Source organism: Scophthalmus maximus, chromosome 5 (assembly GCF_022379125.1).
Source record: "Scophthalmus maximus strain ysfricsl-2021 chromosome 5, ASM2237912v1, whole genome shotgun sequence".
Taxonomy (NCBI): Eukaryota; Metazoa; Chordata; class Actinopteri; order Pleuronectiformes; family Scophthalmidae; genus Scophthalmus; species Scophthalmus maximus.
In genome coordinates this window covers 21,169,002-21,182,635 of record NC_061519.1, presented here as the reverse complement: position 1 = coordinate 21,182,635, position 13,634 = coordinate 21,169,002, and the positions used below count along the sequence as shown (strand labels likewise).

The window sequence follows — 13,634 nt, the reverse complement described above, 5'->3', positions numbered from 1 at the left end:
TTTTGTATTTTCTCAATATTGTTTTTTCTTGAGAAATATTAAAGGTTTTATCTCTTCAGGTTTCTTAAATTGAACAAATTAAGCAGTTTGGATCATTAGTCTTCAGTGTAACAGCTTAAAACGTGTGCAGTAAATGCAACTTTTGACAGATTCCTTTTGAACGGGTCGCGTTAAGGTGATTCTTTGTTCGCATCGTGAGAAGTGAGGGGGTTGTCTCATCTTCCCTTCTCCCCTCATCGGTTGCGTGGAGCTCGCATGTTCCTCTTCTCGCCTCACGATGGCGCCGTTCGCTCAGGCCACCGAGCTGCAGCGTCTCTCACCCTCTGTCCCTGGTATCAGTAGTCAGCTCCAGTTTAAACATATGGGGGTTCAAGTTAAGCTTCATAGGAATCATGCACCGCGACGAAGTTGGAGAATAGCCCCCCCCCCGTACCTCACCCCACCCCTCCCCATCCCCACCCCCTCCTCCTCCAATGACAGGCTCTGTTCGTCACGTTGCGTCAGAGTAAACAAAACGCTGACGTGAATCTCTCTCTCTTTCCCTCTCTCTCTCTCTCTCTTTCTCTCCTCGGTGAGTTATACGTGTGTGCGATTCAGTCGTGCACGGTGCAAAAAAAAAAAAAGAAAAGAAAAGAAAAGAAGGTGCGGTGACCTCCGAACGAGGCCCCGTGCAGGCCCACGACACATGACGACACTCCTCCGAATGAAAAGTCTCCCATAACTTGCATCTTACAACCTCCTGATGTTGACATCCATCACTTTTATATGTGACAAATCATAATGTAAACTTCATTCTCACATTCGTATCCGACACGCCCCCGGCTGCTTCTTTTGGGCTGTTTGCCAACACGACAAGGCCACACTCTCTGACTTTTCTTTTTTCCTTTTCTTCTTCTTCTTCTTCTCCTCTTCAATTGCAGAACAAGGTTCCGTATAGAACGGCTTGAATCGTGCATATGAAGCCACGTCGCCCGGTGGCCCTCGGAACCGGCATCTTGCGTCACCAGCAGTCTGCGTTCAAATCAGATTACGCACCTCGTTCATTTCAGCGAATCCAGCGGACAGGGGCCGAGGGCCTTAACGCTGTCACCGCACGACCACTAACCCCCCCCCCCCCCCCCCACCTCCTGCTCATCATACCCACTGTGCAGATTATTGTCAATGACTCAGAGAAAGGGACCGTAAAGTCAGGAAAAGGCCGCAATCTGAGACGATCCCTTTCAGCACTGGACAGCTCCCGACTCCCCGGGGTCCTTGAACTTGAATCAGCCGGAAGCCCGATCAGAGCCCACACAGAAGAAGACAGCAGCAGCAGCAGAGATGATCACTTCCCAGCTCAGCCACGGTCACAAAAGCACAATTGGATTAATTAATGACGTGGGTGGAGGGGGTGAGGGTGAGGCTGGAGGGTGCGGGAAGCACTTGGCGGTCGAGGTGGATTTGTATTGGCCGTCACAACGTCCTGTGCAAAGTTCATGGTGGTATATGCATTCACCACCGTTTTCTGCTTTCTAAAAAAAACCACCAAAGTTTGGAAGTAAACTTCCACCTTAGGAGGGAGGAAGAGGGGGGGGAGGAGTCTGACAGATGCATCGATGGGGAAGGAACTGTACTATTATATTCCGGGAGGAAGACTTGATGACGTCCGTAGCATCCTTAATGTGACTTATTGGAGGGGGGGGGGGAGGAGGGGGGGAGCTTATACGATACATGGATAAAAATCACAGGCAAATCACAGGCACAGAACAAAAAAAGTTGAGCGCAACGATATGTAGACGGACAGTTGGGAGGTTTTTTTTTGTTCTAGTTGTGTTGCGACTAATCGAGTCCCACCAGTTTGTGCATATAAAGGTGAGCGAGGCTGCACTGAGGGGATCATAAGGAGACGACGGAGGCGCTTCAAGCCCGGGGAAAGAAGTGCCGTGAGAAAGATACGGTCTCTTTCACACACACATACACACGCACACACACACACACACACACGCACACGCACACACACTCTCACACACACTCCACTCACTCACTCACACTCCACCACAGCCGCGCCCGGATCACATCCAGCAGCGAGGCGCTCTCCCTGCTCTCCTGCTATAGGTACGTTGCTTTGTCCGCGGATTGTCTTAGAAACTCGGGGGGGGGGGAAACTCACTGATGGAGAAGCGAGATTAAGTAATGGGAAACATTCTTTTCCCCCCCTCCTCTGCTCTACTCTGCACGGAGATCTTTTTTTCTTTCTTTTTAAAATGACTTTGGCACTGCATGCAAAGGGATTCGATGTCGATACCACAGTTTAACTTTTACGAATTGGATGGAATAGAACAGAAAAGCTTTTTTGTTTTGTTTTGGTCGAGCAAAACCGGACGATGCGTAAAAATGTCATGAGGTTTATGTATGATCCGGCTTTTATTTGTGTTTGTAGTTTGAAGAATAGCACAGCATGTGAATGCGAGAACAAAGAGCGAGCACGATGTTTTCTTGTAGGAGTGACTAACCATGTCTCATGTTCCTGTTTTTTTTCTTCTTCTTCGTTTTCTAACAGCATGGCCAGTTCGAGTAAAGCGACTTTAATCTTGCTCATCTACGGAATCTTAATGCACTACAGCGTCTTCTGCACACCTATCGGACTAAGTTACCCTAAGATTAGGTAGGTGTTTGTATACTTTACAGCACTGCATCCCTTCATTACTGTTATAAATAATTGATGTGTTATAAATGCTGAAAACAGCCTTGTTCGGTGTTGGCGCTGCGCTGGAATTGGATTTGTGCACTTTATGCGTAATTGCGCACAGGCTATTTTTAAAAATCTGCGAGAGGCTAAAACAAAATGGAAATGCGGTAATTTCAAACACACACACACACACACACACGTAAAAATGCAAGCCTCGTGTGGAAAATGGCTATATGGAAATATTGTGGAGAAGTATCTGTCCGGTGGGACGGTTCACAGAACTCCCCTTATTAAAAACGAGAGCGCAGTCAGAGCGATGGAGAGCCCTGAGGGATGACGGTGGACTGGCGTCACCAAAGGAGAGGCGAGGCGAACACGAATAGGAGAGCTCCATCCGTTTAACATTTATTCTTTTTTTTCTTTTTTTTTCCTGGGAAAAGCAATATCCATAATTTGGGCGTGGTTCTTCGCGGACTCCAATTTTATTCTCCGCAGCAGCATTCTTTTAATAAAGACTGTTGGCTCCACGCCCACGCTAAACGCGATCATTTCTCACATCCATTGTTTCGATTTGTAAATAATTAATGAGTGTGTAAGCCCCCGTGTTGTGGAGCAGACGCACCAAGTTGGAATTAAAAAAAAACAAGATTGTCCCGATCAAATAATGTATTTGTAAACCTGTGCACATTTAACACATTTGAACAATTCTAATAATTTGATTTTCTGGCTGTTATTTTTTTTTTTTTTAAACCACACTCAGCTTTAGCTTTTCTTTTTAATCTATTTAAATTTTTCGTTTTCTTTGCTCGGTCTCTAATGCATTTCTAACCTCCCACTGATTTTAGAGTCAGATGCAGACATTTTGGCATCACCCCTCTCTCTCCCTCTCTCTCTCTCTCTCTGCTGCGTCCCACTCGTGCACGGATCAGGTTTTGTGATCTCTTTTTCTTCTTCTCTTTTTCTTCTTCTCGCAGACTTGAAAACGACGCCTTCGACGAGGATGGGAATTCACTATCCGACATGGGCTTCGATAGCGACCAGATTGCCATACGAAGCCCACCGTCCCTGAGCGACGACTCGTACTCCCTGTACTACCCGCCGGAGAAGAGGTAAACGCGCTTCCACACCATCACCATCACCATCACCGGCCCAAAGAGAAGCTGCAGTCCATGTTGATGACACTTTTTTGGGGGCGATAATGTTGCTCGCTCAGTTTCTCGTGTTATTTGTTCAGTGTTATTTTCATACCCAGTAGCCTAAAATGTGGATTCCAATATTAAAATGAAGGATATAGCCTACGTGTGTGTGTGTGTGTGTGTGTGTGTGTGCGTGATGAGGCTTCCTGGTGTGATATTGGACCCGAGGGTGGGCGGGTGGCGGGGTCGGGGGACATTTTAGGCTACTTCTGATCATTTTTGTCTGCGCTTTTTTGTTTTTGTTTTCAAGTCACTGACGATCTATGTGTTTTGGCGTTCTATCATCTCAGAGCAGAGAGGCATGCTGAGGAAGAATTAGATAGAGCCTTGAGGGAGATCCTGGGTCAGTTAACAGCGAGACATTATCTGCATTCTCTGATGACAATTCGTGCAGGGTAAGGGCATTTCTTATCAGCGTTCACCTGCAGTCGTCGTTTCTTTCTTTCCTTTTAATGTCGCCTGCCTCCGCTGCACAAGTCCAGGCTGCTGCATCACTGTCTCTCATTTCATGTGCGTGTTTTATTTAATTTTTTTTTTTTGATCTCTCATTATTAATTAAAAAAAAAAAAAGTCTAGATTATTTCATTACACCTTTGTTTGTTTGTTTTGTTGTTGTTGTTGTTGTTGTTGTTGTTGTTGTTGTGGCGTTGGCACTGCGTCCATGGTCCCTCCCTGACGAATAAGGGTTCAGTTGACTGAGACTCAAAATGTGAACAATCTATAAATTGATTTTGTTTCCCCCCCAAAAAAATCATGCGTCAGAATAAAGCAGTGGGCTCCTGATGAATAATTCCTAACTATTCTCAAAAAAAAAATATCTTGTCGCCTTATTTTTTTGTTGTAATTTTTAACACAACGAACAAAAAACAAAAAGACCCAGGACAAAAGGCCCACGGAGGAATTCTTCACGGTGGCATACAGGCAACTTTGAATCATGGCGAGAGGAAGAGATCATCGAAGCTCATTTTTGTAAATCAGAAATCTGTCGAGGAGGAGGGGCCCAGTTTGCAAACGTCTAATTATTCAAATCTTTGCTAATTTAATAATGCATTATTCTTCTTCTTCTTCTTTTTTTTTTCTTCTTCTTTTCCCAGTGAAGACAACAGCATGGAGGACGAGTCGGAGCCCTTGTCCAAAAGACACTCGGACGGGATCTTCACCGACAGCTACAGTCGCTACAGGAAGCAGATGGCCGTGCAGAAGTACCTGGCGGCGGTGCTGGGACGCAGGTACAGACAGAGAGTTAGGAACAAAGGACGTCGACTCGCCTATTTGTAGCGTCGTCGCAAGCGGCCGAACCGCCCCCTCCTGCTGTACATACATCCAGTCGTTAACTCAAAGTCATTCAGATATATCTGACCAACCAGTGGATTGCGCCTGTGTTCTTTCAACATGTATTTATGTATGAAGTAAAGCCATTAAAATGAATATTTTAATAATAATATCGTTTTTTTTTTCTTTTTGTACAAACAAACAACAACAAAAAAAAAAGAAGACGCACTTGACACCGGCACAGTTGTGGACCAATATTTTATTTTTCATGTTAAAGATGTTGAAAACAAAACAAAATGACAAAAAAAAAAAAAAATAAGACATTAGAAGAAGAAGAAAAGAAAAGAAAAAAGAAAAAAAAAGGTAATTGTGCACCTTCAACGTTATGCGCTTGAAATCTTTAAAGGTCATCTACATATGCAGAAAATAAATAGATTTTAAAAGACAATCAAAGTATTGAATGTTATACTTATTTTTGTAACCAACGTTCTATTTTTTTAGTGTTGTTTGTTTTTTTTTTGTTTTGAATTTTCTTTCCAAATAGGCCCAAAGAAGCAGTGAGCATGCTATGTGAGGCATATCCGGCTTATGCTAAATGATAGATGTTGCCCTCCTCCACCCTCCTCCTCCTCACCCCCCCCCCCCCTCTGTGGGTTTGTGCAGCTTGCAGCCCCCTCCATGGGAATTCGGATGGTTTTTGGGTTGAACAGCCTCTCATTTGATGGAGAACCGATTGACATGGCATGATCCTTCATGTGAACTGGTGGTGGAACCCAACCCTCTTTCAAAACACACAAAAACAAATATCACTGCAGACTTTTTTCCAAAGGGCGCATTAGTTGCCTTGACAGAAAGACAAAGGAAGCCCACAAGTTGTTGTTCACAGTAAGCAGCGAACACTGCTTGCTCACTCGCCTCACAGTGTAGGAGACGCATCACGCTCGACCTTGCCTGTGCAAAGAATGTCCCATGTGTGTGTGTGTGTGTGTGTGTGTGTGTGTGAATTATGTACAGAGCAGAAACCACACAGTGCACATGTTCATCTCATTCATGTCGTCTGTGGTCAGTCAACAGAAAGTTATTTTTTTCCCGGAGGAATGTGCTTCAGCTGTTGATTGTATGTTGGGCAGCACGACACACACATGTATAGAGAAAGGACCCCGAACATGTGAGAAGCAGGAAATGTAACATGCTTTGTGACAAGAGGCGGAGAGGAGAGGTAGCAGCTGAGTTACAGTTAGGCCTATTTAACTTCTTTGTAATGTAGTGAGTGGTGCATGTGTTTGCCTAGAAACTTGCATGCCGTCATGCTTTTGTTGGATTGTGCTGTCTGGGAGGTGGGCTGTGCAAAGGCCCCATTTCAGCACCACTCTTCCCCCCTCCTCACATGTGGTAGAGATGTGAACAAGGAGGGCTGGCGGTGGTGGAGACTGGTACTGCACTGACTTGTTGGATTTCTACCTCCCATGCTTCTCGCACTGTGGATATCACAAGGCAAGACTCCCTCCTAGCTGGTGTTTGCCTTTTTCCCGGTAGCGTTTAAAAAAAAAAAAAAAAAGAGAGATTATTAAAAGATTATTTTGCAACTATATAGATCGCCGTGCTAAACTGCTGTTCTGACATGTGCCGTGGTTCAGTTGGTCAGATGAAGCTGATCTATGTTAGATGTCTGCTTGGGTATGCGTGCCAAGTGAGGATGTGATGGAGATGAGAGTTTGGGAGAGGTGTGCATGGGAGAGAGAGAGAGAGAGAGAGAGATGGAAAGCAAAGGAGTCTGTTACATAAGAGACAGGTTACAGCACCCATGAGCCAGGGATGGAAAGAGAGTGCTGTCGCACCTGAAACAAATAGGTGGCGAGATCCTCGGCGGCAGCCGCTGCCACCTGCCAAAGGTAGATCAGGGTCAATGAGTCTGATAGGAGATGTCAGATGTTGAATTCCCTTCACTTTGGTCTCAGCAGAAGCATTAACAAGACGTGAGTGAAGCTGGACGAGGCCACTCGGAGTTTCCCCTCTCGCGCGATAGAGCGGAGGCGGATGAAAAAATTCTGCCCTCCAGCAGAGGGATCTTCCTCCTGACTTTCATTACAGTGATATCTTATGTATTTATTCAATATTATGCAAATGCAGCTTTATGCACCCCCCCCCCCCCCCCCCCCCCCTGCAATCTGATCAGTGGCCTGTGCTCCCCCATGGAAACTATCAATACACCTTCTCTTCAATTTGGCTTTATCCTGCAAGCTTTGTGAGAGAGAGTGTGTAAGGGTGTGTGTGTGTGTGTGTGGATGGAGATGTTTGCATACTGGTGAGTGTTTGTGTTTTTGGTCTGAGTGTGAGTGTGTGTATTCAATGTGCGTGTGAACGTGAGCGACTGAGGAGGTGGAAACAGCTTTTGGCTTTTGGTGCCTTGCTTCGACGTGAGAAAATATATATAAAAATTCGCCACAAGTGACAGATGGCAATTTAAGTGGCCCTACAATGCTGCAGTCCATTAGCTTACATTGAAACTTCCTTTTACTCTTTTTAAATGCTCGGCTTAGTCTGCCCCGATAGTAGTAGAATTAGGCTTTCTTTCTTTAAAGCATGGCCGATGATTTCTTGAGTTTCAAGAAAGAAAAAAAAGGAAAAAAGAATAGAATGTATATGTTGATGGAGCAGGCAGTGTGTGTGTGTGTGGGTGTGTGCATGGGTTTGGGGTGTTCAGTGTCTGTGAGAGTTGTGAACAATGACCAGTGTTTGTTTCTGTTGATGATGAGGTGTTGTTGGTTACTTTGATATTGGTCAGTAATCTATTAATCAGAGAAAAGCACCGAGATATTATTTACAACGTTGTGCATCATCTATCTAGAGTAAAAACGGGGTTCAGAGCAAGAAAAAGAGATTTTGTTCAGATCATAGAAAATGTCTGTTGTTGATATTTCTGAAAGCGCCAAACGCCTTACTTCAATGTTTAATCTCTTATCTATCTGAAAACAATGTGTTTAAAAAAAAAAAAAAAAGAAGTGAACATTAGTACAAGTGACATCATTATACACACAGGAGTACCTTATATGGGGTTTTGCGTTTCTCAATGTTATGAAAGTGTTGTAAGATTTGTATGAATAAATTTTTGTAAACAACACCATTTTCTAATCAATGTCTAATCTTTGAAACACATCGTTCTCGGGGTGATTGGTGTGTCGCGGGGGAACCGAGACACAGACGCAGAGCTACGTCACACGCCTTCGACTTCAGTCGTCTGTTTGCAACTTACCTTAGCGCCGAGCTTAGATCTTCCTCAAGAGCGGAGCCTGCAACGATCGCCAGGGGCCGCGCACTTGTCTTCACCTGAAACAAACACACACACCTCAAGTCAAATTACAGAAAATAAAGGGAAACATCTCTCAGCCGCCACGGCGTATTCGCTGTCGTTCTCCAGTGGGTCGTGTCAATCTGAAGTCCTATCGAGTTGAATTTATCTTTCCAAAGACAAAATCTACAGACGCCAAAACTGCAAACCTGAGAAACTCTCTGCAGTCGGAGCTGGTCATTGCATCATAAACAAAAAGCAAAGTGAGGTGTGTTTGGCAATCTCTTATTGATCAATCCTCCTCCATACGAAGACATTTCCCGGTGGTTTTAGCATTTCAACTCGCAGTAAATAGGCCTAAAACGGACGCACCTCTAATTCAAACCGAAGAAACCCGCCGTCTCCAGGGAGCTCGTCAAAGAGAAGCCACGACTCCGGAGGGAGCAGCAGAGCTCCGAGGTTATTCCCTCCTCCTGGAGTAGCCCTGTCTTTCCCCTCACTCCGGCCTTGGCCTTGGAGGTGCAGCTGTGTCCTGTGGGAGAGGAGGATGGGTGTGGCAAAAGGAGTGTGTGTGTGTGTGTGTGTGTGTGTGTGTGTGTGTGTGAGAGAGTGCACGTGCACCAGAGCTCAAGTAACCCAATCAGAAAAATGTTGCATGGCAACGGTCCACAAAGGGACACGGTTATGTGTACGCATGTGTCAAGTGTATTTGTATGTGTGGAAAGTCAGTGAGATATATACAGAGAGCAAGTGTGAGTGTTCGTGAGTGTGTGTGTGTGTGTGTGTGTGTGTGTTCGTCACAGGCAGACGTTGAGCGGGCTCTGCATTGTGATGGGCTTCTACATTACATCTGTCTTTCGTGTGTACACACACACACGCTGCCTGGAAGAGGCACTAGATACACAGTTCATGTCTCACAGAGAATGCAATTACGGCGGCGTTCACTGGAACAGGTGGTAAATACGATGAATTAGCCAAAATGAAAAATGAATTAGCCACGAGAAACTGCCCCACACTCCCAGTCTGAGAGTCTGAGAGACACACACACACACACACACACACACACACACACACACACACACGCCCTCGTTTCTTCCCAGAGGGCAGTGATTCCCGGGAGTTGCTATGAAAAGACTGACAGATTGTCAGTTGTCCGTGTTTGAGCCACCTGAGTGATAGATATGGCGTTTCCATTCTTTATTTGTCCCCCCCCCCCCCCCCCCAACAGTCTTTTCCTACCCTTCTGCTGTCAAGACAGAAAGCTGGTTTAGTCCGGATGACAAGTAAAGATTCTCAGATTTCTCCTGTGACGTTTTCTTTTTAAGGGTTTATACAAAAGATGAATCTGAATCAGAAGCACTATTGATCCATGCGGGAAACTGACTTGCATATGGCAAGTCAGGTGAAATGAAAAAAAAAAAAAAAGCATTCATGAATGAATTAGATTTGATACATTCACACCCCTGATATATCCAAGTCGATATTGAGACAAATGCTCCAATTTGTTTGCGCAGCAGTAGGCTTCACATGAGGGGCCACCCCGAACCAATTTGTACATAATGTACATTAATGCCTGAATCAATAAAACAATGCTCCTCCTTCCTCGTAGCCCCGCATCATTGCTCCTCTGTGGCATGCATCATTCCACTTCTTATCTCTCCATTAGCATCTTCGAGCTGTTTTACAATTGATCCTGAGTTCTTTTTGCTGTTTTTTTCGAGAGGAAGCCGGAGTCTTGCTCGTTCCGTTTGCAGTTTTTCTCTGAGGGGAAAATTGTTGAGACCTCCTAAATTTAGAAGCTGCGAAAGCAGCCCGGTCTCTCACGGAACAGAATTGACACCTCGTTTGATCATCCTTCCCTCTGCCCCACTATTCCTCCAGACGCATCTTAATCACGTACGAGAGGGGGGAATGGGGGGTTCGGGGCTTTTCCACTGGGGATACCCACACTGCCTCCCACAGCAACACAGCCACGCCCAGTTGTCTTTGTCGCCATGGGTCCGATGAGGGTGTGAAGCCAGGAGTGTGTGTGCATGGGTAATAGAGATTTCTCGCTTGTTTGATTAACATTTACATGCCCTTCCTCCAGTTGAGTGTGTGTGTGCATTTATTTACTTCCAACATAAACACTGGCCCCCCTCCTTCCCCCCCCCCCCCCCCCGTCATTTCTCTTGTGTGTTGGGGTCAAGAATACAGCAACTCACAAGGGAGGCCCAGACACTGCTATGATGCAATCACGCACACCTCACCCCCGCCCCCTCTTTGCATTTCACCTCATAAATCATTCAGTGGTCAGGGTTTGGGAGGGACGGTCTGATCACGCCTGCGATGCAACCCCTGACTGTGGCGACCCCGAAGCACCCTCCCTCCCTCCCTCCCCCCCAGTCCCCCCCTCCCTCCCTTAAATTCCACCTTCGGGTGAGCTCTGTCACATCTACCATTAAGCGGGAGGCACTCTACGTTGAACAGCGGGTCCCCCTGGGAGCGGCGCGAGAGAGACAGGGAGGCGATGTGGGCGAGGGTTTGCAGACATGGACCGCTGGAAACACACTTTAACTGCGCTGCTTGAGTAATCATGGGTAACCAGAACTATCCGTCATTCATTATGAGGCTCCATTGGCCAACCATCCGAAAGGCTTCTGCGTGTCCAAGTTCAAATTTGAATACGATGCAAAATAACAATAACAACACCCCGAGAGTTTGCCCTTTCGAAGGATGCCCTAGATAAGACAAGATGAGATACGCCTGAGAACTGAGTTGGCAAACAACCTATTTCATTTCACATACAATCATCATCAATCATCAATTAATGAGTAGAGAAGCTTAAATGAATTTATGCAAAACAAAACAAATCCGTCAGTCAAGTCTTTCCCTTTATAGATTATTCTACTCTCTCAGAAATGACTTGTTTTAAAACTGGAGTTTAACGGACAGCGGCTCTGACACCAGCCGACATCGCCCCGTGGTGTCAAATCTGAACTCCATGCAAAAAATCAACCATGAGCATCAGCAACATATGATCCTCAGTTAAATAGCATTTGCACCAGTCCCCTCCCATCTATGTCCATTGTGACTGAGGATGCCCAAAACTTGTGAGCAAATTATTATCATCAGGCGTATCGTCAGATCGGCCATTCCCTGTAGTCAGAAGTACTTACAACTGAAAAAAGAAAAAAAATCCCCTGGGCTCGTGGCTGGGTTGTCTAACATCAAACGCATTTCTTTGGAGCTGCCTTCTCCCGACCTGGTTCTCCAAACGACGCGAGCAGAGAGCCGCTGTGACCCACATGCTTTTCTGTGGATAAGAGGGGGCAGTGGGGCTTTGCAACGGCGGGCGGGCTCGTTGGATTTTGAACTTACTGGAGCGTTGTGACTTGACTTTACCAGGAGGCAAGGTTCTGTTGTTGCACGGCTCTCAAAAGTTGTCCCCACTCCGCAACAAGAGCGTGGACGACAGCATCCAGGCCTTCACAGACGCCGACCTCCACAGTGCAGTGTGGGGGGGACAGACGGCAAAACGCCCGACAGCTTTACCTCGTCTTTCATTTTGCCGGCGGCTCGCATACACTCGTATATGGAGCCCATAGCTCTGGATGGGGCGAGGCTGTGCAAACGCTGAATAATGTATCACCGCTGGAGCAGTTGGGCGTAAGAACTCTGAGAATAGTTTGGGAAGAAACACGTTCATGCTCTTGTCATTCTCCTCCCCTTCTCACTCACCTGCCTCCAGATGATGGAGAAAAGACAGCGGATCACACCGTGCAGATATCCACCGTCAGACCTCCTCCTCCCTCACCTCTCCGAAGCGGCGGCAGAATTCCTGAATGAGATGCGTGTAAATGAATGGAAGGGAGCAGAGACAAGATGGAGACACAGTTCAGGTTCAGGATTCATGGGCTATGCACTCACACGAGTCCAATTTATACACTGACACAGCTCGTGGATATGTTTCTTCTGTCCTTTTTAACTAAGGGTGTGAATGTGTGTCTCTGTGTGGGGAATATGCTTTAACATGCTGTGGGTGCAAGGACAACAGATTGTATAGTGCTGCTTCTGAGGGCAAAACTCCAGACACGATGAGTCACATTGACGAGTGTTTTCTAAAGAAAAAGTTGTTGGAGAATAGAGAAACTGAAAAGACCCTTTTCTCTGTGGTTTACAGATTTTAAAAGAAAGCACCTCAAGACGTTCATATTACGTCTTGCTGTAAGATTCTTGCATCAACTTTGTAAATAAAAGCATCTCCTCCGTTCTCATGAACTTCTTCACATTCAGAGATCCCCGAAAATTCGCTTCGACCCCCCCAAAAAGGTAAGCGTTCGTTTCTGAGAGGCGGGCGGCACAAGGCACAAGGCCAGATTTTCCCGTCTTAACGCAGAAACCAAAAAGGTACTGCATGACACCGAGCAGCAACTCTCTGGGAATCATCTGTGGCAACGTTTTGAAAAAGTGAAAGCCGTGTGATAGTGAGGGAGGTGTGAGCGGGGAAGCACAGGGAGGCGCGGCGGCCAACCAGAGGCTGTTCACTCACACCTGTGAGCGGCATCCTGCGCTCCCTGTGGTACGGCATCCGGATCGCTGAGCGGAGGAGCAGGCTCTGCCTTTGCTTCCCCCCGCAATTCCCCTTTCTTCTCCCCTCCCTACTGTGGAGAGCTCCCCCTCCGACACGACTCTTCCCCTCACGGATCCTTTGATAAAGTGATTGACACATCGCGGGAACAAAAATGCTCCTGAACTGACTCGCATGGCTACGACGGAGATTCAAACTCCTCCCGTCTGTGCATTGCTCCCTGGTGGACGTTTACTGACATGAGGCAATTTCGGTGAATGCTTGCATCGTCTTTGTGATGCATTCAATTGGAAAAGTTTGACTGTCCCTGCTGTTGTGTGGAAGGTACACATCCCGACCAAAAGTCGAGATTCCAGCCCAACTGACGCGATTTCACTACGTTTACGTTAATGAAGTTTCATCGGGTCGCTCCTCACAAACCTAGCCTGCGCAAACATCGTCTCTGTCAGAATGTGTTCGTGTGAAAGCTGCTCCCTTGGGCACCCAGACATCCTTGCAAACTCATCTTTTACTTCAATCTAAAGAAGTAATGATTTGTTCATTTATCTTGGAAAAGCACGACATGCCTCTTTTCTTGGCAGTTGCCGCGGTGCTTGTCAGTGACGATTCGGCCTGACTGTAACTTTACAAATAAGTTTC

At 46.3% G+C, this 13,634-nt stretch overlaps 1 protein-coding gene across 2 annotated transcripts; it reads left to right on the top strand.

Moving 5' to 3' along the window:
• Window positions 1–1,732: 1,732 nt before the first annotated feature.
• Window positions 1,733–8,257, top strand: adcyap1b (adenylate cyclase activating polypeptide 1b). Of its 2 annotated transcripts, XM_035635373.2 has the most exons (5): window positions 1,733–2,094; window positions 2,540–2,644; window positions 3,643–3,777; window positions 4,155–4,259; window positions 4,959–8,257. In XM_035635373.2, exons 2-5 carry the CDS (start codon window positions 2,541–2,543, stop codon window positions 5,140–5,142), a joined length of 528 nt encoding a protein of 175 aa, XP_035491266.1. In that variant the 5' UTR covers window positions 1,733–2,094; window position 2,540; the 3' UTR covers window positions 5,143–8,257. The 2 variants fall into 2 exon arrangements, with proteins under 2 accessions (XP_035491266.1, XP_035491267.1); XM_035635374.2 differs by lacking the exon at window positions 4,155–4,259 and having other exon boundaries at window positions 1,738–2,094.
• The last annotated feature ends 5,377 nt before the right edge of the window (window positions 8,258–13,634 follow it).

What these genes read in the sequence shown, in the direction of transcription:
- adcyap1b (XM_035635373.2), top strand. Translation starts at nt 2,541, where the DNA reads ATGGCCAGTTCGAGTAAAGCGACTTTAATCTTGCTCATCTACGGAATC. An exon ending in CTAAGTTACCCTAAGATTAG is followed by an intron (nt 2,645 to 3,642) that starts GTAGGTGTTTGT and finishes TTCTTCTCGCAG; the next exon opens with ACTTGAAAACGACGCCTTCG. An exon ending in CTGATGACAATTCGTGCAGG is followed by an intron (nt 4,260 to 4,958) that starts GTAAGGGCATTT and finishes TTCTTTTCCCAG; the next exon opens with TGAAGACAACAGCATGGAGG.